The 26155-nt window shown below is 39.5% G+C and overlaps 1 protein-coding gene across 1 annotated transcript in view; it reads right to left on the minus strand.

The window, feature by feature from the left end:
* The window catches only part of LOC126120331 (cilia- and flagella-associated protein 57-like), a 294506-nt gene that overhangs the window by 60281 nt on the left and 208070 nt on the right, over nucleotides 1-26155 (minus strand). Inside the window, exon 23 of the mRNA XM_049915076.1 lies at nucleotides 1073-1252. Coding sequence (XP_049771033.1) covers nucleotides 1073-1252 — 180 coding nt within the window. The remainder of the gene's footprint in view (nucleotides 1-1072; nucleotides 1253-26155) is intronic.

The raw sequence follows: 26155 nt of genomic DNA on the forward strand, positions 1-26155 counted from the left end.
TGGCAATAAATTTTATTGTATCTAACTCCGCTTGAAAATCATCTCTGGACATGGGGATAGATATGAGACGTGTACCATTGAGTGTAAAGCTGCATGTTTGTGAGTTATGGGGTGTTGTGAGCAAGAAGGTATTCCTGTGTCTGTAGTTGTTGTTTTTCTGTAAATTTTGAAACAATGTGTGTGCGTGTGTACTGATGTCAATGGTGAGATTTAAGTAGTTTATGGATTTGTTGCCAATTTCCATAGTGAACTGGATATTTTTATGTTGACTGTTTAGGTTTTCCAAGAATGTGTTGAGTTGTCTTGTAGTACCAGTCCACATACACAGGATATCATTTACATATCTAAACCAGTATTTGATGTTTGCACTCAAAGGTTCTGTTTTTAGAAAATTTTGTTCAAAATGGTCCATAAATATTTCAGCCAACAGTGGACTAAGAAGGGAACCCATAGCTAAGCCATCTAATTGTTTATAAAGAGTGCCTTGGAACTGGAAATAGTTCTGTGCAAGGCATGTCTGTGTGGCCAGTCTCAAGTCATTCAATTCTACTTCACTCTAGATGTGTTAGTTCTCTTCCAATGTTGTCTGCTAACATTTAACTTCTTTGGTGATAATACTCAGTAAATGTCTGAAGATGGCCTTGTAAGCCGAAAACCGGTTAGCAATAAAAGTAATATTGTAGAACAAAAGCAAACTGGTGCTTTTCATTTATTATTATAATGTTGTTCTACCAAGAACCAACAGAAGATTCTGTTAATATAATAGAGAAGTAGTTTAATAAATTCCTTTAACCAGCAACAGTCTTTGGAGAAGAAGCTTTTGGGAGATCGACGTAGCTGATTACCCAGAGAAGAAGATCGGCTACACACAACGTGCAAGTTAACTGATTTGAGAGATATGTGAGCCTTGCAACTCAATACCACACTGTCTCTTGTCATCCGATAAATGTTAGAATACCTCACAGCGGAATATTATTTAAAAGTGCAAAATGAACTTTCATACCAAATAGACTTAATTTATGAGTTTATGCAAGGCTGATTTACGTTTGAAAATTTCACATTCTGTTATTACCTGCATAATCCTTGAAGCATTCTTTTGCTTCTGCAAAGAATTCTTGTATACTTGATTCCTAAGAGACTGAACTGTTTCTTCAAGATGCTGTCTCTGACGCATTAACTCAGCATGCATGTCCATTTTCTTGGTATCTTCAGTTCCTTTTGTTTTAAATTCTCCGTATTTATGGTACAGTTTCTGTAAAGTTGTATGTGTTAAGTTTACTTCATTGATGCTACTAGTAAATAAACTGTATATACTAAGAAATTACCAGATTTTAATCAAATTATGCAATAATGCTCTAGCAAATTCCCCTTAATAAAGATGTTTTGGAGTGGTGTATAAAAAATGGCACCAGTTTTCTTCTATCAGAAGTCTGAAAAATATGAAAGGAATGGTTAGAAGATTTAGCCATCAGGAAAATAAATTCTTTTCTTTTTGTTCCCTTTCACTTCTATAGTTGCAGGAGGGCTAAATAACCACACATAGTGTGGAGGCCATGGGAAAAGAATTATTACACTAAAAAGACCTCCTGGCTGCTTTAGCTGTTGTGATCAATTGTCTCAAATGCTCAGAGATTATATGAAGGTAATATTTGTTAGTTCAACTATGTATTCTGCATTATTCTCTGAGAGACAAAAATTTACAATGAGATATCAGTGCAAAAGAAAGGAAGAAAGGAAAGAGTGTGTGTGTGTGTGTGTGTGTGTGTGTGTGTGAGAAAGAGAGAGAGAGAGAGAGAGAGAGAGAGAGAGAGAGAGAGAGAGAGAGAGAACCTTATGCAAAGTATGTCATAGATTTAAAAAAAGAACAGACAAACTGTTGAAATTAAGGATTGAAAATTCTGTATCTTAGAACTCATGGGAAGTCAAAAATTTTTAGAAAAAGTGTCAGGTTATACAGTCTTCAGAAATAAACACAACACATTGTTATCATTGACTAAACTTGTGTTGTCTTATCTCTGTTCTTTATAATTATAACTGAAGGTCAATAAAACATAACAATATTGAGTTTACAATATAAATACAGGTTTTAATGAAACCAATGTGTCTACATTGATATTTGTAGTTCTTTTTCTATAATGTGATGACTAAAAATGAATTCACTACAATACTGCAGTTTATCTTCTACTTTTGTTTTACATACAGTGATTTATATCTAACTATGTCCCCCCCCCCCTCCCCCCCCCCCCCCCCCCCCCCGCCTCTCTCTCTCTCTCTCTCTCTCTCTCTCTCTCTCTCTCTCTCTCTCACACACACACACACACACACACACACACTCACTAACTCTCTCACTCTCCTTCTCTCTCCAGCTCCCTCTCTTTAGAACACACACACATATTCACACAGAGAGATATGTATGTGATGTTATATTACACTGCCTGACAAAAAAATTGAAGCATTCAGAACATATGATTGGAAGTCTTGAAACTTTGTATGCAAACACACCATTGGTTGGTATGAAAATGATTAGAGTTGCAATTCTCTGTGTTGGGTAGGATGGCCATCAAAGTGCATTTGTGCTGTTCGTACTTAACCTGTTACCAGGCCTGGAATGATATATAATGGGCATGAACAGAGGCAGATGTTGAGTGATTGCTGGGAAGGACATGGAGATGCTGTGTACTTGTGTGAGACAGCTTTATCAGAACCTGGCAGTCTAAAGGGGGCCCACTGTGAGTCTCCATTTGATCGACTGATCAAATTGTGCAACATCCAGATTTGTGGGGGATTCAGATGTGACTGTGGTCCATATTTGACAGCATATGAATGTTAGGGTAGGCATACTTGTTGTCAAGGTTATACTCAACTATGTCTGACCACCAAGCAGATCATAACAGCTTCACATCCCTGCCTGCAATCCAAGAACAAACACTGGGCTACCTGCAACATTCTGTGTCATACCGAATCATAGGTTGGAGAGCTGAGGCACCCAGGTTTAGTAATTGCCATCCCATACATAGGCTGCTGTTAGCACCACCACACAAATAGCTGCACCTTGAGTGGTGATGTGACTGGGAAACATGGACTGTGATGAATGGTGTCACGTTGTTTTCAACAATGAATCACAGTTCTGTTCTACCCTGGATGCCATCAAATGTTAAATATGGTGGTAACTTGTGGACTGATCCCATTCTTCCAATGTTTTGGAGAGGCACAATGGTGTCACTCCTACTGTCATGGTGTGTGGAAAGCCATCAGGTATGACCTCCGGTTATGGGTGGTAGAGACTGAGGGAACTCTGACAGCACAATGGTATGTTATGGAAATTCTCCAGCCTCAAGTGTTATTTGTCATGCAACAATATCATGAAGGCAGTTTTCAAAAGGCCAATGCTCATTCCCACATAGCATCTGTCTCTATGAACTTTGTGCATGATGTTGGGGTAATTCCATGGCCAGCAAGATCCTCAGATCCAAAAGAACATATGCAGGACCAGCTCAGATATCAATTCCATCGCAGTGCCAGTATCCAGGATATCAAGGTCCAGCTGCAACAGCTGTGGACCAAGTTGGCTCAGGAAATGACAACAGATTCATGACACCCTTCCCAACAGAGTCAGTGCATGCATCCAGGCCAGTGGGGGTACAATGTCATACTGTTAAGTGGTGACATATGGCCAAGTTCTTTGTAAGTTTAACTTGATTTTGAAATAACTGAAATAATATTGCATGCCCTCTCAGCTTATGAGGGTTCATTTAGTTTCCTTCCCCCCTTTTTGGTGTTTTATTTTTTCATTATTATTTCTATATATACAATCCACAAGCCACCTTATGGCCTGTGGTGGATGGTACTTCAAGTATAACTGTCATTTCCTCCTATTCCTGTTCTAGTCATGAATGGTTTGTCAGAAGAATGTTGCCCTGCATGTGGCCTTGAATCTCTATAATTTTATCTTTATTGTCTTTCTGATAGGTATACACAGAAGGAAGCAACATATTGCTTGACTGTTTTAAGAATGTGCACTCTTGGAACTTTAAACTACACTGTGATGCAGGGTGCCTCTCTTGCAGCATCTGCCTCTGGAGTTGGCTGAGCATAATCCTGTAATGAAATGTGCTGCTCTTCTTTGGATCTTCTCTATTTCCTCTATCAAGTCTTTCTGGCACTGAGCCCAGACTAGCAAGTATTATGCAAATATTGGTCAAACAAGGATTTTGCAAGCTACCCCTTTTGTGGGTGGACTACATTTCCTGAGGATTCTTTTTATTAATGTCAGCCTGGCATCTGCCTTGCATGCAAGTTATTTATGTGGTTGTTCCATTTTAAACTGCGCTGTATGCATACTAATAAATATTTTATAGATGTGACGCTTTCACTGATTGTTCTGCAATCCTGTTATCAAACAATACATTACATTTGTTTATGTTTTAGGTCAACTGCAAATCCCTGCCCCAAGTGTTGGTCGTCTGCAGATCTTGCTGCATTTCACCACAATTTTCTATTACTGAGACTTCTCTGTCTACAGCAGCATCAACAGTGTGAAGCCACATGGAATTTCTGACATTATCCCTTAGGTTGTTTTATTTTGTGAAACGTAATGCTCTTATAACATTCCCTTAGGGTACATCCAAAGTTACTTTTACGGTGGAAGATTTCTCTCCATTGAGAATGACACATGGTGTACTGTTTGCTAGCAATTCTCCAATCTAATCAAACAGCTGGTCTGATATTCCGTATCCTTGTATTTTGTTCATTAGCTGTGTGCTGTCTGGAAGTCAAGGAACACAGCATTAACCTGGGCACTGGTATCAACTGCTTCTGGGTCTCATGGATGAACAGAGGGAGTTGCATTTTGCACATTCTGTCTCTAGAACAGTAATAATACACAAGTGTAAAACATTTTCCAAAATTCTACAACAGTCTGATGTCAGAGATATATGCCAATAGTTTTGTGCATCTTTTTGATGACTCTTCCTGAAAATGGGAATGGCCTGTACTTTTTCCAGTCATTAGGTGCATTTCGTTCTTTCAGTAGTCTGCTGCTGGAAGAGGTGCAAATTCTTTCTCACACTCTATTTAGAATCTTACTAGTATGCCATCAGGACCAATGCGCCACCCTCTGTTGAGTGCTTTCTGTTGATTTTCTATCCCAGGTTACTTATTTTGATATCATTTTGACATTTTAAAGGAGGAACTACAGGGTGAACCTCCTCAGTGAAACAGTTTTGGGAAAAGAAAGAAAAGGGTATTTCAGCTTTCCCTATGTTATCCTGAACTTTGCAATTATGCTCACAGAGCATCTGGGAAAATGGCTTCAATCCATTTACTGGTTTAAAAGAAGACCAAAGCTTTGTCACTACATAAAATTTTACTTTCAAATTCACTGGGCAGTTCTCCCATGCTTCTCCTCGCACTAATTATGGCTTTGTTCAGTTTTTGTTTGTTTGTGAAGCTCTGGCTATGTTTACAATCACAGCGAAGCTCTCATTGCATTCAAAGCAGTTTTCTAATACAGCTGTCGAACCACAATGGGTCTTTCAAGTCCCTCACAACTTTGCTCAGCACATACCTGCCTAAAACATGTACAATACCCTTGAACTTTTTCTGCTGATGCTCAACATTGTCAGTGCTGGAGGTGAAATTCTCATGTTGACCATTCAGGTAACCGGAAATCTGTTTTTTGTTGTTCTTGCTAAGTGCAAATATCTTCCTACCTTCCTTTATATTGCAGTTTACTGCCATATTCAGTGATGCTGTAATGGCCTTTTGGTCACTGATTCTCTGTCTTACATTTATTGAGTTGAGAAGTACAGGTTTGTTTGTCACCACAAGATCTAAGATGATATCTTCACCAGTGTGTTCACTGATTAACTGCTCTAGGTACTTTTCAGACAAGTCATTTACAACAATTTCATGTGATTCCCTGTTCCTACTACTTGTCCTCATCATGTGAGTCCCCTGTCTATGACTCGTACATTGGAATCTCCACCTAATACTACAACATGACCAAGAAATGTATGTGAAATAGTCTCCAAGTTTCCCCTCAAATGTTTCACCACTACTGCTGCTGAGGCAACAGGTCTATAAAAGCAACCAATTACCATGTTTTATCTACCTTTAACAGTTATCTTCATCCAATATCACTAGATAACACTGTATTTTTTATGGCTAAAAACACTCTTCCACCACTGATGCCCAACCTATCTTTGTGATATATGATCCAAAAGGCATTTTCTGTAAAAAAACACACACTCCCTCAATCATGAGTTATTACAAATTATGATGCCATATTGCAATTCATGATAAAAATAGGAAAAGGAAGTCTTTTTTTATATTCTCAACTCCAATATCTGACATTAACCTTAGCACACAACCTGCAGAGTTGGGGTTGGGTTATTTGGGGAAGGAGGCCAAACAGCGAGGTCATGAGTCTCAACAGATTAGGGAAGGATGGGGAAGGAATTCGGCCGTGCCCTTTCAAAGGAACCATCTCGGCATTTGCCTGGAGCGATTTAGGGAAATCACGGAAAACCTAAATCAGGATGGCCGGACGCAGGATCAACCTGCAGAGCTTAGATATTTATGTACCAATTTATTGACTTGTCTTCATAAAAAGGAAGAAGATTTGAATGAGAGCAATGATACTGTACTTTCAGACAATATGTTTACATGTATTTGCATTGCTGACTGAATTAAAAAAAAAAACAACTGAAGCAGACTTTTGAAAATTTTTAATTTATTTACATTTATTTTTAATTCATGCGTTTCTGTGGAACCTAGCGAGCCAAAGCTGTTTGCTCATGAAATGAGACAGCATACTGGGTGTCGCCGGATGAACAATCAAAATTCAGGGATATGATAAGAACCATCATTTGAAGGAAGAAAACTTCATATGGGCATATGCCCCATCCTGAATGGTTTCTGAGATATTTAATATAGATTGACCAATGTCCATGAACCATGGACCTTGTTATCAGTGAGGTGGCTTGCTTGACTCAGCACCACAGTTGCAACCATAAGAAGGAGCGGTGGGGGGGGTTATCTGTTGAGAGGCCAGCCAAATGTGTGGTTCCTGAATGTTTTGTGCCTAAGTCTGGAGATGGACACTCGAAAATGTAACATGTTCTTCGCTTTCTCTGCTTGCAAGTCTTCAGCCTTCCTTTGTCCTTCTCTTTTCCTTACCTCTTCTCTTTACATTTTTCTCCGCTGCGGCGTTTGAGACCTCTCTTCTTTCCTTTCCCTTTCTTTGTTTTTCCCTTTCTCTTTTTTCCTCCCTGTGTGGGTCTGAAGGCCCAGGGAGGAGTGATTACCCAGGCTGATACCTTCCGAAAGTGCCGATTGGTCCCTCCGTCCGTTTCTCGGAAGGTGTGACCTGAGGTGTGAACAATCACCTAAGGCGGGAGTGCCCTCAGAGAGGGCCCCCACAAGGGAGGAGCGCGCCATCAGAGACACCGATAATCATGGGGGATACTTCCACAAAGGTTTCCTCATCTTCTACTATGTCTGCTCACAAGTGTAAGTTCAATGAGTCTCAGCCACAGACAGTTCTTCCATCATTGCCACAGTTCCTTGTTGTTTCTCGGTCTGACGAAGGTCACGACTTCTCCACGGTCAACCCTTTCATTATTCAGAAAGGTGTCGATGCAATTGCAGGTCCTGTAAAGTCTTGTTCCAGATTACGAAATGGCACCTTGTTGTTAGGAACAGTCAGTGCCCTCCAGGCACAAAAATTGCTGCGTACTTCACTGCAACACACCTTCCCTGTCCGGGCGGAAGTGCACTGCACACAAAATTCCTCACGTGGGGTCGTTTATACACGCTCCCTTGACGGATTGTCCGACGAGGAAATTCAACACTACCTGTCTGACCAGGGTTGACACGAACATCGTTCCAACCCGTACTGTCTTCTTGACATTTGACAGACTTCAACTCCCATCGAAAATAAAAGCGGGCTATGAGATAATTTCCGTTCGCCCTTACATCCCAAACCCTATGCGTTGCTATCGGTGTCAGCGGTTCAATCATACCAGCCAGTCCTGTTCCAACCCGGCCAAATGTGTTACGTGTGGCAAGGATGCCCATGAGGGTGCTTGTCCACCTCCATCCCCTTGTTGCATCAACTGTATGGGTGACCACTGTAATGGATCTGGGAGATGTGTTATTTTCTACCAGATTTGTCGATACCAAATTGTAAATGTTTTCTTATATTTTTGTCAGAATTTTTTTTATTGTAATTTGCCTTATCTTATGTTAATTTACTTATATTTTTGAGAATGAAAGCATATTGATTACTATTAGTAAATGTGTCGAAGAATAGCAAAGAGACTGATTACAAGTGGAAGCTTGTGTGTTGTGTTAAATGTCTTTGACGCTGGAGTCATCTTTGACTGTACTCAGTCGGCAGTTAACTCTTGGTGTGTGTTGACGGAAGAAGAATGTGCAGGTCGTCATAAATAATTTTGAATTATGTTACTATTTTTTTATATAAACTATAAGAAGAAACTACATTTGAAGAAATGGTATTTGATGCACCAAAAATGAGGCAAACACATTGAATGAGGTCATTTCTGCAGCCGACAAAGATGCATTGTGGAATCATACTTCCATTAGACTACTGAAGCCAAGACCAATATCGTTTTGTAAACATCTAACGGAAAAGGTACTGTCACGAAATATGTCAAATTTAAGTAGATAAAAAATAGTGACCAAATTTCAACTTTGTTTCTCAGCTGGGATAGCATATTTCAACTGGGGACTCAGCCGGGATACCATATTTCAACTTGGGGCTCAGCCGGGATACAATATTTCAACTGGGGACTGTAGCCGGGATATTGTGTTCACGAGATCTTCAACAGTGCTACGAGGAAGAAAATTTTTGTGTGTTAATACAAGTTTTTTCAGAATGTGTGTTACAGTATTTGTGTTCATCGGGAAGTAAAAGTTTTGAAGAAGAAATGTTTCGGCAAAAAATATAATTTTCGACAGAAGAAGTAATTTCAAGAATTTTGGTTAACAATCACATGGATGGAAAACGTGGATTTGCAACAGTAGAAGAGTGTTCCAGATAAGTCACGAAACCCATGTATTTTGTTAAAACAATCTTTTTATCTTGTTTTGCATTGTTGTGTATACATTTTTTTTTCTCTTCACAATGACTTATGAGATTTTCGAGAGTATTGTGCCTAAAGTAGAAAGTAGTAATTTAATAGACTTCGAAAATCAGGACAGGTCAAATGAAACAGAAAGAACCGATCAATTTGATTTAAAAAGTTTTCTTGTAAATTTCACAAAAGAAATTAAACAATCAGTTGACGACAATAAGACTTACTGGGATGAAAAAATTGTTAACATTTTGTTGCAAGTCCAAGCAGTCAATACCCAAGTGGGTGATCTTTCGAACAGAGTTGGCAGTGTTGAGGAAAAAATTGAATCTTTGGAAGCAAAAGTAAATGAAATTGATGCTAAATTGAGCGATGACATTAATACAGTAAAAATGAGTCACTGGCAGATAGGGAAAGAAATTTAATTGATTTTAATGAGATAAAAGGGGAAATCAAAAATTTGGATGAGAACACAAAAGTTTTAGTAAAAAATGTACAACAAGAAACTGACAATCGTTTGGTTACTCTAAAAAAAAAAAAAAAAGTAGAGTGCAATGATTTAGAAAACAAAAAATATGTCAAACAACTTAGCAAAAAAACTGAAAGTTTTGACATTGAATTTCAAAGCAAAAATCACAATGTCAACACATGCAATCTTGTATCTAATATTCCAGTGAAGCACTTTTCGGTAGATGGACCCTTACATCCCATTGATTTTATATAGTATTGTAAGGATTGTTTTTTACCTCACTCACCAGATGATATGAAAATTAAATTTGTGAAAAAATTCTTGGAAGGGGAAGCTTTGACTTGGGCAAACCAGATTGTAACTTTGGGGATGACCTTTTCAGAATTTGAATCAAATTTCTGGAAAAATTTTGGGATGATTTTAAACAAACTAGAATCAAAAGTGAATTTTTGAATGGGAGAAACTATAGAGAATCAGATGGGAGCATGAAACAATTTTGCAAAAGTGAAGTTCAAAAACTTATTCATTTAACAAAACCTTTGGATGACTTGATCAAAATTCATACCTTAAAGAGAAGATTGCCATCAGTTGAGTTTAGTTCATTGTCCTGATAGTAATGTAGATAAGTTTCTCAATTATATTGAAACGTTGGATAGGGTAACAACAAGAACACACAGTGGGTTTACTCAGAAAGGTAATGATCAAAATTGGGAAAATGATAACTTTCAAAAAAGGGAACAAAACAATTATCATGGTGTCAGTCAAAATTCAGGGGGATATAACAATTTTCAAAAGAAGGACCATAATTTTTATCCAAAACAAGAACAACATTTTCGCGGAAATAATCAACAAAATAGAGAACACTTTAGGGATCAAAATCACAGAAATTTTGCTAGAGATCAGTACAATAGAAACTACCAACAATCAGGTAATATTTGGCATAGGAATGGGAACAGAAATGTTGATCAGAGACATTGGCAGAACCACAATCAGCAGTTCAAGCAGGAACCAGTTGTAATTCAGGAAATAAAAAACGAGTAGACGCCCCCTTGTAGGTCCGCAAGGTTGAGGCAGAAGGTGAGCATGATGAAAGGGCCAATGGATGTGACTATCATAAACCCAAACATAACAGTTCCAAACCTAAGCTATCACATGAGGTCATTAGTTGTTACTTATTGAAGAAATTTCAAGAAGAAAATAATGATGATATTGATAAAGATAAAATTTTCAGTACACAAGAACATACAGTAGATAAAAGTAATTGTGATTCATTTAATTTGACAGAGTTTTACACTTGGGCACAAAAGAACAACACTTTGTCAGATGATGTAATTTGTAGTAGTTCAGAGACGTGTGTGAATGAAAGAGAGAATGCGTGCTGTGAGAATGAATGTATTGGTGAAAGGGATCTGGTAACTTTAGAAAGGAGAAATAATATTTTGGGGGATAATTTGAATGTGTATGACCTGAATATGTGTAATGATAATGAGGTTGATAATAAAGTTGACAATAATGGTAATGGTATTGATGATGATGTTGAGGAAAGGTATTTCATTAGTTTAAATAGGGAGTTGGGTATACACATGGTTGAAAATGGATTAAATAGTGAGAATATTATAGAAATTCCCAGGGATGTTACCAGGATGAATAAGGCTCACAAGCTGGGTTTATGTAAAAGTGTGAATTTTGATGTTGTTGGTAAAGAATCTGACTACACAAATAATGATGACACATATATAACTTCTAGCTTAAGTGACACTTTTACAGATACTAATGACACACACACATTGCTTATGAATCTATGGCTGAATAGTAAAACTATTTCTTTTGACAAGAACTTTAGAAAGATGCTTATTAATGTATGTGAAACTATATGTCCTGAGTGATGGAAAAAGATGAGATATTTTATTTTTGAAAAGCTGAAGGATAAGTACTTCAATAGTATACAATGTGATTTGGATGAAAATTCTTGGCTATTTGAGATAATAGAGACTACTAATGACAATTTTGTATCTTGTGCAAATTTTATAACTGTGACAAATAATACATATAATGATATACCATATGATTCTGATAAGTATAGGTTTGGGGACATTGAAAGTGATTTATTACATGAGGATACGGGTTCTGAGAAAAGTGATCAATTTTGCAGTCCTTATATAAAAGTTCAAATTGGGTCATGGATTGGTAAATTTTTAATTGATACAGGAAGTGAGATCTCGGGAATATCTGAAAGGTTAAGCAAGAAATTGAAAGTGGGGAAAGATTTTGTTGAAATGCCAGTTGTTGGGGTAAAGATAGAAGGTGGTACTGGGAAGAGCAGTAAATTGGTAAAAAGCCAGGCTTTAGTGACATTTTTAACTGAAGGCAAGTTGTTCACACATGGATGTTTTGTAATTCAGGAATTTAATGAGGATTTTCTTTTGGGTATGAATTGGATAGTAAAAGTAAATACAGCATTTGATTGGGTACCTCCTGGGGCGCCGACCGATCTACCCTGTTGCGGCTCTACCAGGCGTTAATCCAGTCTCGCCTGGATTATGGGTGCCTAGCTTATGGCTCAGCATCCCCATCTGCGTTGCGGGTGCTGGACCCAATTCTCCACAGCGGGATACGCCTTGCCACTGGTGCTTTCCGCACCAGCCCTGTGGACAGCGTCCATTTCAGAAACACAAAATTTATTTGTGGAGCAAAAACAACAGTTAGAAAATCTGCTATGGGAATACAGTGATGTTTTCAGGGGCATACCTGGTAGGGTAAAGGGTTATCAATGTGAGCTTCAGGTAAAACCTCATGAACCATTTTTCATAAAACCATACAGTATTGCAATATCAAAAAGACCTGTTGTTGAGAAGGAGCTGAAAAAGATGGAAGGATGTAATATAATAGAAAGGAGTATCAGTGCATATAATAATCCTCTAGTAGTAGTTTTGAAAAAAGATGGTGGAGTAAGATTGGTTTTGGACTCTAGACACTTAAACAAAATTTTGTTCAGACAGACAGACCATCCCGAAAATATTGATGAGTTACTCTATAAATTTACAGATATAAAATATATGTCAAGTTTGGATCTAACTTCGGGTTTTCATCAGGTACCACTTTCAGTTAATTCTAGGAAATATACTGCTTTCTTGTACAATCGTAAGAGTTACCAATATTGTGTTAAATTCTTCTGTTTCCGAATTTATAAGAGCTTTGGATCATGTACTGGGGCAAGAACTTGCATCTAAACTGATAATTTATGTAGATGACATTTTGGTTACAGGACAAAATTGGGACGAACATTTTTCGATTTTGAAGTCAGTTTGTGAAAAACTTAGAAAAGGGGGGATGATATCGAAATTAGAGAAATGTAAATTTGCAGTTTCTGAATTAAAATTTTTGGGTCATGTTGTCACAGAAAAGAGAATTTTGGCAGATCCAGAAAAAATTATAGCAATTTCAGAAATTCCTATTCCTAAGACTAAAAAACAATTAAAGTTGTTCTTTGGGTTATGCGGTTATTACCGAAAACATATAAGTGATCAGAGTCTGAATGCACCATATTTAAGTCAGTTACTTAGGAAAAACACTGTTTGGGTTTGGGATAAAAGTTGTCAGGAAGAGTTTGATAAGATTAAGCAAGAGTTGAGGAAGCAACACTTATTACACAGACCTGATTTTAATTTACCATTTTGTTTGAACACTGATAGCAGTAATTATGGGCTTGGAGCAGAGTTATTTCAAGAAAGAGTAGAGAATGGAGTTAAGATACATTGTGTTGTGAATTGGCAGGAGCCAATTCACGGAGTTTGGAGGAAGCCGAAAGGCACGCGTTTAAGCTCACGCAGGCTGGCATGAGGTCTGGAAAATGACAAGGAATTATAGTATCCAAAAATAGTACATAGCTTCTGGACTACTTAACTTTAATCCATAATTGGAGAACATCGCTCTTGATTATACATAATTACAATCTCAATATAAACTGGTAATGGCGCCTTGCTAGGTCGTAGCAAATGACGTAGCTGAAGGCTATGCTAACTATCGTCTTGGCAAATGAGAGCGTATTTGTCAGTGAACCCTTCCTAGCAAAGTCGGCTGTACAACTGGGGCGAGTGCTAGGACGTCTCTCTAGACCTGCCGTGTGGTGGCGCTTGGTCTGCAATCACTGACAGTCGCGACACGCGGGTCCGACATATACTAGCGGACCGCGGCCGATTTAAAGGCTACCACCTAGCAAGTGTGGTGTCTGGCGGTGACACCACACATTGTACCATAGCATTTGCAAGCAGAATGTTGCTCAAGCATGGGAAAAATTATACAGTCACAGAGAAGGAACTTTTGGCAATTCATTGGGCTTTTACAAAATTTAGAATTTACCTTATTGGACATAAAACCATAGCATTTTCGGATCACAAAGCTTTGAGTTACTTACAAGAGTGCAAATTATACCATAGTAGATTGACCAGATGGGCAATATTTCTGCAACAGTTTGACTTTGAAATCAAACACATAAAAGGTTCTGAGAATGTAGTAGCTGATTCACTTTCAAGGTTACCAATTGGGGGAGAAAAGGAGATTTTTGAACAAGAGGAGGAAAAGCAATTTAAAATTAGATACTTGAAAGGGGTGGAAAATGAGAAAACAATTAGAGCTATGTGTAACAAAATTAGAAAAAATCAAAATTTAGATCAGAGTTGGAAATTAATCAAAGAAAGTTTAGGCAAGAAGGGGTATGAGAAACTTGATAAATTTTACAAATTACATAAGGGGATTTTATTTCGGAGAACATATGTAGATTCTGATAATTGGAAACTGTGTTGGCCAGAGGCAGATGCTGAAAAGCTGATCATTTACATACATGAAAGTTTTGGTCATTGTGGGATACAGAAGTGCATTCAAAAGATACAAGAAAATGTTTATCTTTACAATATTGGAAAGAAGGTAAGAAGAGAATTGGCAACCTGTGACAAATGTCAGAGTGTTAAAGTGAGCAATCAAAGATGTGGTGGAGAGATGCAAAACATTATTCCGGGAAAACCTTTAGATCTTATCGCAGTGGACTTATATGGAATGTTACCAAAGAGTAAAGGTAGTCACTGTTACATATTTGTTATGGTAGATGTATTTTCAAAATTAATTAAACTATATCCAGTGAAAAAAGCTACTAGCCATGAAATTATAATAAAAATTGAAAGAGATTATTTCACACAGGTGGGTAAACCAAAAGCTATATTATCAGATAATGGTTCACAGTTCACCTCTAAAATTTGGAAAAAGTTTATTGAAAGATCAAAATTGAAGCATATACTTATATCTGTTTATTCTCCGTCCATCAATCCTGCAGAAAGATATATGAGGGAAATTGGGAGACTTTGTAGAACCTATTGTAGCCATAAACATCGAATCTGGTTTGAGCACATTCGAAATTTTTAAGATATTATGAATAGCCTACAACATAGTTCCACAGGAGTTTCACCGTATGAGATTATGTTCAATATTAGACCTCCAAATCTTATATCAGAACTTATTGAATTTCCTAAATGTACACCTTTAACTATGCAAGAGAGAGAGAAGATTTTGTCAGGGAAACTATGAGGAAACAAGGGGAAAAGATGAATAAAAGACATAACAATAGGATAAAATTAACCACTTTCAAAATTGGGGATCTTGTTCTGGTCAAATCTCATGGAAAATCAAAAATGTTAACTTCAGAAATTAAAAAATTCTTTGATATCTATATTGGGCCTTTTGAAGTCATAGAAAATCCACACCCTAATGCTTATCGTTTGGTGTATCCTAAGTCAAAGAAATTATTTGGTCTCAGGAATGTTGTCTCTTTGAAACTATATAAACAGAATTCATAATTTCAAAATTTAAATAACCTATTATCATCTAAAACAAAAGTCCTCCACTGGAATATGCTTGTTAGAACAAAACTACCTGTACAACCAAGTATGTATATTTGCATGTATAAATTAATAATTTGAAGTCACATGTTAATTGAAACTGATGAAAAAACACTGTTGTAACAAAAAATGAGAGAAAGATTTATTTTTACTAAATACTAAACACCTTTTTCCAAAGCTGTTTCACAGAGGAAGACCGCACTGCAGTTCCTTCTCTAAATCCTCGCACCAACGAAAAAATGGCTGACATTGAAATAAGTGTCCAAGGAATAGAAAAGCAACTGGAATCACTCAACAGAGGAAAGTCCACTGGACCTGACGGGATACCAATTCGATTCTACACAGAGTACGCGAAAGAACTTGCCCCCCTTCTAACAGCCGTGTACCGCAAGTCTCTAGAGGAACAGAAGGTTCCAAATGATTGGAAAAGAGCACAGGTAGTCCCAGTCTTCAAGAAGGGTCGTCGAGCAGATGCGCAAAACTATAGACCTATCTCTCTGACGTCGATCTGTTGTAGAATTTTAGAACATGTCTTTTGCTCGAGTATCATGTCGTTTTTGGAAACTCAGAATCTACTATGTAGGAATCAACATGGATTCCGGAAACAGCGATCGTGTGAAACCCAACTCGCTTTATTTGTTCATGAGACCCAGAAAATATTAGATACAGGCTCCCAGGTAGATGCCATTTTCCTTGACTTCCGGAAGGCGTTCGATACAGTTCCGCACTGTCGCCTGATAAACAAAGTAAGAGCCTACGGAATATCAGACCAGCTGTGTGGCTGGATTGAAGAGTTTTTAGCAAACAGAACACAGCATGTTGTTCTCAATGGAGAGACATCTACAGACGTTAAAGTAACCTCTGGCGTGCCACAGGGGAGTGTTATGGGACCATTGCTTTTCACAATATATATAAATGACCTAGTAGATAGTGTCGGAAGTTCCATGCGGCTTTTCGTGGATGATGCTGTAGTATACAGAGAAGTTGCAGCATTAGAAAATTGTAGCGAAATGCAGGAAGATCTACAGCGGATAGGCACTTGGTGCAGGGAGTGGCAACTGACCCTTAACATAGACAAATGTAATGTATTGCGAATACATAGAAAGAAGGATCCTTTATTGTATGATTATATGATAGCGGAACAAACACTGGTAGCAGTTACTTCTGTAAAATATCTGGGAGTATGCGTGCGGAACGATTTGAAGTGGAATGATCATATAAAATTAATTGTTGGTAAGGCGGGTACCAGGTTGAGATTCATTGGGAGAGTCCTTAGAAAATGTAGTCCATCAACAAAGGAGGTGGCTTACAAAACACTCGTTCGACCTATACTTGAGTATTGCTCATCAGTGTGGGATCCGTACCAGATCGGGTTGACGGAGGAGATAGAGAAGATCCAAAGAAGAGCGGCGCGTTTCGTCACAGGGTTATTTGGTAACCGTGATAGCGTTACGGAGATGTTTAACAAACTCAAGTGGCAGACCCTGCAAGAGAGGCGCTCTGCATCGCGGTGTAGCTTGCTCGCCAGGTTTCGAGAGGGTGCGTTTCTGGATGAGGTATCGAATATATTGCTTCCCCCTACTTATACCTCCCGAGGAGATCACGAATGTAAAATTAGAGAGATTAGAGCGCGCACAGAGGCTTTCAGACAGTCATTCTTCCCGCGAACCATACGCGACTGGAACAGGAAAGGGAGATAATGACAGTGGCACGTAAAGTGCCCTCCGCCACACACCGTTGGGTGGCTTGCGGAGTATAAATGTAGATGTAGATGTAGATGTTTACAAAAAAAAAAAAAAAAAGGTGTCTCCCTAGTGAGCATTTCTGAATTTTTCTAATTTTTGGAAGCTAAGTCTTCCCTGTGGGTGAAGGCATGCATGTGAGGACATGCATGCAAAGGTATAAGTTTCAAAACCAATTTTAGATAAATCCTCATGATATATGAGCAATTTATTGTGGTTTATATTAATGTTGTGGGGAGCGAAAGTACTCTTCACAAGAATGTTACTTGTGGTAATATTGTAGTAGAGAGGCAAGTGTACATAAATAATTGCAAAAAATTTAGATAATACTGATGCATCTTTAGCTGTACTAAAAAAAGAAAATCATAAGCAAAAAAAATATAAAAAAACAAAAAAAAATGAGTAAAAAAATTTAAAAAGAAAATCATAAGCAAAAAAAATATACAAAAGAAAAAAACATGAGTAAAAAACTTTTAAAAAAATCAGAAGTAAAAATATATAAAAGGCAAATATATATATAAAAAACTACACTATATATACGTCCAGTATCATTTTTACTGTACAATATGTAAGCATAACGAAATTAACAGTAATATAAAAAAAATTTAAATCTTATTCTAGGAAATGAGTTTTATCTTACTATTATTTTCAATCTGTATGTTGTATGTTAGAATATTTCTCATGTATGTTTTATACCATGTATATTTATCATTCAAATAATTTCTTTACTTGAATTTTTTTGTGTATGAGATTGATGGGGAAGGATCATTGCAACAACAGCCAGTAACAAGTCCACAGATTCAAAGAGTCCAAATTTGGAAGAGGTTATCAGACTGCATCATTAAGGTACTAATTGTGTAATACAGATCCATTACTGAGTGTGGTCAGGATTTTGTTGTATATGTTCATAACAACAAAAGCCCTGGGGAGCAGTTGTATTGGATCTGGGAGATGTGTTATTTTCTACCGGATTTGTCGATACCAAATTGTAAATGTCTTCTTATATTTTTGTCAGAATTTTTTTATTGTAATTTGCCTTATCTTATGTTAATTTACTTATATTTTTGAGAGTGAAAGCATATTGATTACCATTAGTAAATGTGTCGAAGAACAGCAAAGAGACTGATTACAAGTGGAAGCCTGTGTGTTGTGTAAAATGTCTTTGATGCTGGAGTCGTCTTTGACTGTACTCAGTCGGCACTTAACTCTTGGTGTGTGTTGACGGAAGAAGAATGTGCAGGTCGCCGTCATAAATAATTTTGAATTATGTTACTATTTTTTTTATATAAACTATAAGAAGAAACTACATTTGAGGAAATGGTATTTGATGCACCAAAAATGAGGCAAGCACATTGAACCAGGTCATTTCTCCAGTCGACAAAGATGCATTGTGGAATCATACTTCCATTAGACAACTGAAGCCAAGACCAATATCGTTTTGTAAACATCTAACGGAAAAGGTACTGTCACGAAATATGTCAAATTTAAGTAAATAAAAAATAGTGACCATATTTCAACTTTGTGTCTCAGCCGGGATAGCATATTTCACCACGCAGCTTCCTCTAGCGACTGCCCCATTTTTAAAGACGAAAAGCTCATTCAGGAAATCAGAGTGAAGGAAAAGGTGTCGACATTTGCTGCTCGAAAATTATTCGCCAGTCGAAAGCCCACTGTGCCTCAGACAGGTAAATACAGCACTGTCCTTGCCTCTCCTCGGCCAACAAAAAAGGCGGCCACGCTGACTTGTGATCTCACCTTTAGTGCCACGGTCGTCAGATCAGCCAGCGCAAAGATCATCTGTTCAACCTCTCCACTTTCGCCTGCTCACTCTAGGGCACACCCTTCATCGGGTTCTGCTAAATCTCGAGCCCAAAAGTCAGACACCCGGACTTCCAAATAAGAGCCTACTCGTGAAGATATTTTACGTACCCCAACTTCACAACCATTGGTTCCTCCTTCATCTAAACATCCTGTTTCCAATAAGGCTAGTAAGAAACCCAGTTCCTCTCCCTCTCCACCACGGCGTGTCTCATCTACAGCACCACCTGGCGGTAGCCGCCCTCGGCCATCTTCTGTGTCGCCGAGGCGCACTGCTGGCGGCCGATCAACCGGCTGATCGCTGGTGGCAGGAGCTGCTCCTGAGCAACCTATGGATCAGGATCTTCTGCCTTCGGCTGAATTCTGTTCCACGCTGTTGATCGCAAGCTCTGAGCAGTCGTTGAGTTGACGACAACCTTGGTCACACTCTTCCATTTTCTGTCCACATTATATCCATTATCCATTGGAATATCCGCAGCATTCGAGCCAATCGGGATGAATTGTCCATCCTCTTACGATCCTACTCGCCGGTCATCTTCTGTCTTCAGGAAACAAAGTTGCGTCCCCCATTTTCAGTCAGCCCGATTTGATCTCCCCTCTGTTGAAGGCACTTCAGCACATGGAGGACTCATGATTCTTCTCCATGATACTCTTCATTATCACCCAATCCCCTTAAACATTTCCTTCCAAGCAGTCGCTGTCCGTCTTTCCCTTTCTGGATACACCTTCTCTCTTTGTACTGTATACATTCCATCGTCCACACCAATGGCACGAGCTGATATCCTTCATCTTCTTGGTCAGCTTCCGCCCCCCTATTTGCTGGTATGGCACTTCAATGCCCACCACCCGCTTTGGGGATCTCCACATCCTTGTCCACATGCTCACTATTGATAGACGTCTTCCACCAAGTGAATCTTGTTTGCCTCGACACTGGGGACCCTACATTTTTGTCTGCCTCCATGACAAATTTCTCTCATTTGGACCTTTCGGTCGGTACTGTTCCGTTAGCTTGATGCTTCGAATGGTTCACTCTTGCTGATACACACTCGAGTGACCACTTTCCATGTGCCCTTAGATTGCAGCCACAACTGCCATATATCCGCCTGCGACACTGGAAGTTTGCCCAAGCCGATTGGACACTTTTTTCGTCTCTAGCGACATTCGATGGCCATCACTTTCCTAGTGTCGACGATGAGGTCACTCATATTACAGACGTTATTCTTACAGCTGCGGAACGTTCAATACCTCACACCTCCGAATTGCCCCGGCGCCCCCCTGTTCCTTGGTGGAACGAGGCATGCCGTGACGCAAAACGTGAGCGGCGACGTGCTCTTCGCATTTTCAGACACCATCCTACTTTGGCCAACTGTATCCGCTATAAGCAGTTCCTTGCGCGATGCCGTCACGTCATCCACGATAGCAACAAGACAAGCTGGGACTTCTTTACTAGCTCATTTAATACCTTCAATCCCTCCTCGGAAGTTTGGAGTCGGATTTGACGGTTGTCTGGCGCACCTAGTATCTCCCCGGTCTCTGGGCTCACTGTCGCACATGATACCTTAGTGGACCCCGTCGCAATTTCTAACTCACTGAGTCAACACTTTGCTGAGATTTTGAGCTCTTCAAATTACCCGCCAGCGTTTCTCCTGAAAAACGTGCAGCGGAAGTGCAACCTCTTGCTTTCTCCTCTCACAATCGCAAAAGCTACAATACTGTTTTCTCCATGCAGGAACTCCAACATGCACTCTCTTCTTCTCGCTCCTCCGCCCCAGGACCGGATGGTATCCACATACAAATGTTGCTGCATTTATCATACCATAGTCTGCGTTACCTCCTTCGCCTTTATAATTGAATTTGGACCAACAGTACTTTTCCCCGACGATGGCGGGAAGCTATCGTCGTTCCTGTTCCGAAACCTGGAAAGGACAAACATCTCCCATCTAGCTATTGCCCCATTGCTCTCACGAGTTGTGTATGTAAGGTTTTGGAGCGTATGGTGAATTGCCGTTTAGCTTGGTAGCTGGAGTCCCGCAGTCTTTTAACACCGGTCCAATGCGGTTTCCGGAAGCATCGTTCTGCAGTTGACCATCTTGTTGCTCTCTCCACTTATATCATGATCAATTTTCTCCGGAAATGCCAAACAGTAGCAATATTTTTTGATCTGGAGAGAGCATACAACACCTGTTGGAGGACAGGTATCCTCCACACACTGTTCTCTTGTGGCTTTCGCGGTCGGTTGCCCCTTTTTCTTCGTGAATTTATGGCAGAGGGCACATTCAGAGTGCGGGTGAACGCTACTCTCTCCCGTACTTTCTCTCATGAAAACGGGGTACCCCAGGGCTCCGTGCTAAGTGTTGTACTGTTTGCCATTGCCATAAATCCAATTATGGATTGTCTCCTTCCTGATGTCTCGGGCTCCCTCTTTGTGGACAATTCTGCAATCTGTTACAGCTCTCAACGAACCAGCCTTCTTGAACGACGTCTTCAAGAATGTCTCGATCACCTCCACTCTTGGAGCATCGAAACCGGCTTCCGCTTTTCTCCCAGTAAGACTGTTTGTGTTAATTTTTGGCGTCGTACAGAGTTTCTTCCACCTTCCTTACATCTAGGACCTGTCAACCTTCCATTTTTGGACGTCGCTACATTCTTGAGTCTTATATTTGACAGAAAACTGTGCTGGTCCTCCCACGTTTCCTATCTTTCAGCTCACTGTCTGCGATCCCTCAACACCCTCCGTGACCTGAATGGTACCTCCTGGGGAGCGGACCGAGTGGTCCTTCTCCCCCTCTATCGCGCCTTAGTGCGCTCGAAATTGGACTATGGAAGCATAGTTTACTCCTCTGCTCAGCCGTCTATTCTTCGGCGTCTCGACTCTATCCACCACCGCGGATTACGTTTAGTGTCTGAAGCTTTTTACACCAGCCCTGTGGAAAGCCTTTATGCTGATACTGCTGAACCTCCGCTGTCCAATCGGCGAGCTGTCCTTCTGAGTCATTATGCTAGCCATCTGTCTTCCATGCCTGCTAATCTGGCCCATGACATTTTTTTCGACGCCTCCTTGGATTTAGGGTATGCAGGCTGCCTTTCCTCCCTACTACCACTGGAAATCTGCTTCCGTCAACTGCTCCATTCTCTTTCCTTCCACATTCCTAAAATTTTTTTGACAGCTTGGGGTACAGCACCGCATTGGCTCTGTCCCCAGACCTGCCTGCTCCGTGACCTTTGTCAGTTTCCCAAGGATGGTACCCTTTCACTTGTTTATCGTCAGGCATTTGCTGCTCTATGTGCACAAATGAAGGAAGCCACATTTATTTACACTGATGGCTCAAAAACATTGTTAGGTGTAGGGAGTGCCTATATTGATGGCGACACCCCAAATTGATTTCGGCTTCCCGACCAGTGTTTGGTTTATACTGCGGAGCTTTACACTGTTCTCCAGGCTGTCCAATACATCCATCGCCATCAGCAGATACAGTATGTTATCTGTTCAGATTCTCTTAGCTCTCTCCTCAGTCTCGACGCTCTCTACCCTGTCCATCCTCTGGTCCACCGGATTCAGGACTGCCTATGCTTGCTCCACTTGGGGGGCATCTCTGTGGCGTTCCTCTGGATCCCAGGACACATTGGTATCTGTGGAAATGAGGTGGCCGATATAGCGGCCAAGGCTGCAGTCTCTCTTCTTCGGCCAGCTATTCGCACGATTCCCTTCGCCAATCTACGGAGTGTTTTATGTCATTGTGTTGTTCTTTTATGGCATGCACATTGGTTGACACTTCCCAATAATAAATTGCGGGACATGAAATCTCTTCCCTGTGCTTGGACCTCTTCCTCCCTAACGCGTCATCAGGAGGAGGTAATTTTAACTAGACTCCAGATAGGGCACTGTCTTTCTAGCCATCGACATCTTTTAAGTGGCGATCCTCCCCCACTCTGTCCCCGCTTCTCTCAGCTGTGGACAATAAGACACCTTTTAATTGAGTGCCCCTATTTTACTCTGTTACGCACCCGTCTACAGCTGTCGCCTGATATATCTTCCATTTTAGCAGATGACACATGCTCAGTCGATCGCGTTCTAGAGTTTATTAGTGCCAGTGAGATGACGTCAGTCATTTGAAGCTCTTTTTGGGGACAACCAACCTCCTTCTATAGTGGTTTTTTAACTTTCCTTCTGTTTTTAGTTTCTCCAATTTTTGAGTTTCGTTCCCATTGCTGCTGGTTTCCAGTTTAGTTTTTTTACCTTTTCCTAAGTCACAGACCGGGCGCTAATGACCATACCAGTTTTGCACCCTAAAAACCATAAATAAATGAATAAATAAATAATAATAATAATAATAATAGAAAAACGGTCTTCCTGAGCTGGTACTTTGAATGGCTGCAAACAAGGGGAAACTACCACCATAATTTTTCCTCAAGGCATGCAGCTCTACTTTATGGTTAAATGATGATAGCATCCACTTGGATAAAATATTCCAGAGGTAAAACAGTCCCCCACTTGGATCTCCGGGTGGAGACTACTCGGGAGAAAGTCGTTATCAGGAGAAAACTGGCCTCTAATGGGGGTAGGATATGCCTGTGACGGAACTGGAATAGGAGATGCTGGACGAATGGATAGGGCTGGTCACGCATCTGCGTCTTCCACAGGGACTGGGGTGGGAGTGGCATGCGGATGGAATAGGATGTTGCGGAGATTGGGTGGGTGGTGGAACAACACTTTGGGAGGGGATGGAGTATCTTGAGTAGGATGTCCCTCATTTCAGGGCATGACGATATATCATAAAACCCTGATGAAGGATGCAGTTCAGTCATTTCAGTCCCAGGTGGTACTGGGTGACAAGGGGGACACTTCTTTGTGGTTGGTTCTTGGGATGAATGTGAGGATCAGGTGTGTGAGGGGATATGGCATGGTAGACCATATAACGCTACAGCCTCCCCCAACATTATTATTAGGTGTCTGATACCACACCTTTTTATATGAATCCGTGTATTTATCATACGATTCAGTGCTTCCTTAGGCTTTTTATGTGTATCTTCATAGGTATCAGTCAGTTCAATTTGCCAATAAACCTATTAGTCTTTGTAAACATATATAGAATATTCTGGAATGATGTAAATTCTCGTGATTGTCAATGGATTGACTGCAGAAAAAATAGCATGAAAATTCAATGCTTCTAATTAAGAAAATAGTAATCTAAAAATCCAGTAACAGAAAACCTCACTATCTTGAGAAACAGCTTATAAGTTATTACCAAGTGATGTATTTTCATTTGTTATCTATTTTTATGTCCTCTTCTAAAATTAATAATCTTTGTAATTACATTTCTAATTACCTCTCCAACTGTTTACATCACACAACTTTCTGACTTCCAAAATTTGAGCCTTATTTGTGAATTTTACATATGTAATCAGATAAAGCATGAGTTCTGTACTGCCATTGAATGTTAGTAACCAAATCCAAACTGTAATTAATTACGTAACTAAAATAATACAAGATAAATTATTGTAATTAAAGTTCAGATTGATTTTCATATTTAAAACTACAGATGATACTACAAAAATTATGCAGTTTGATGTTGTATTTTATACCTTATTTGGCTGTAAATCAGTTTCTTTACATTTTGTAAATTTTAATTGTAACATCAAAATTGTGCAAAATTAATAACGGGTTATTTTGAAATTCATTGTTAAAATTCTACATAAAGGAATGCATCACTGCTGATGGGGCTCAGTCTTTTGTCTCAGTTTCTGTGTTTTCTCTCAGTGTGTTTTGCCTTGCCGAGCTTTGGACAGTCGGTCTTTTAGAATGCTGTTTATATCTTGTGGAGAACAAATAAATGATGATAAAATTGAAAACACACCTGAATCTTTTATTTACATAGTTTCCACATGCAAATTCAGACCAAGGCAAATTTAAAAAGCAGAATTCGACACAGTGCAAGCAGCAACAAAAACAACAGATTATGTATTATTTTAGTGTAACTTCCACTCATCCCCCGTATTAGTCTGACTTTTGGATATTTATTACTGATGTGAGGGTGGTAGAGTTATAACCTGTTTATGTGCACTGTATGGAAACTATAACTTGGCATGCAGGCCCCCTAGTTCCGGATCAGAAACTATCAGCAGCAGTCAGGAGATTTCGTGGCTTGGCATGGCGATTTGTACATGTTGCCAACTGTGCGGCGTAGACTGCATTTGTCGTCTGCTTTGTTGCCTGCTATGTTGGTCTCTTAGCTGTGCTATTGCTGTCACTAAGTAGTAGCTGTGTTTTCACTGTTTTGGAAATGAGTGATGATCTGGTTGCTGGCTCATCGCTGGAGTTACTGTCGACTCCAGTTCAGATAAAGAATCCGGTTACAAGGAGCGCTTGTCGTAAAATGATGATGGATGTAGTGAAGTGCTGTGATGATGAATAAAAACAAAAATTGCTGTTCACCCAATTTGGCAGTCTTCCCTTAGAGCTGCAACATACATTGGGAAGAGCCTGCATAGTATTGGAAGAGTTAGAGAATTTGCCAGGAATAACCCAGATGTATATCCCCAGGAACTCCTGGCAAAAATAGTTTTTTTTTCAATTATAATCCTATCACAGAATATATCTAAATAACACCACATTTGGTTGTAATTAATTTAAAATGTGTATTCTTTTACTGATAGAGCCAGTACAAAGACAGATGCTTATAGTAATGACTAATCGTACACTTTAACCCATTCCTGAAAATATTTGAGTGCAGTTTCAGTTCATAGAAAAAGCATTTTATTCTCTTCAACTTAGGAGAAAAAGTGGGGAAATCGAAGCAGTTGTTGATGACTTCAACAAACGATTCATCAGGGACACAACAGAAGATTTTTACACTGTGCAAAAGGTTGTGCCCACTGTGCAAAAACTTCTGCCAGTTCTTGAACAGAAGAGTGGTTGGAGATGGAGTCTCTCTCAGAAAAGTGTTAAAGTCCATTGGTTTCATGTGGAGAAAGGTAGAAAATAAGAGGACTTTATTATTGGAACATGGCAACATCGTGCATTGGCGGTCCCAGTTTCTTGTCGAGTTGAAAAATATCAGGGAGGCTGGCACAGAATTTTTTTATTTGGACAAATCCTGGATGGACAGTAACCTAAAATGCGAGAAATGCTGGCAAAAAAAG

This window comes from Schistocerca cancellata, chromosome 1, assembly GCF_023864275.1.
Source record: "Schistocerca cancellata isolate TAMUIC-IGC-003103 chromosome 1, iqSchCanc2.1, whole genome shotgun sequence".
NCBI classification, from domain to species: Eukaryota; Metazoa; Arthropoda; class Insecta; order Orthoptera; family Acrididae; genus Schistocerca; species Schistocerca cancellata.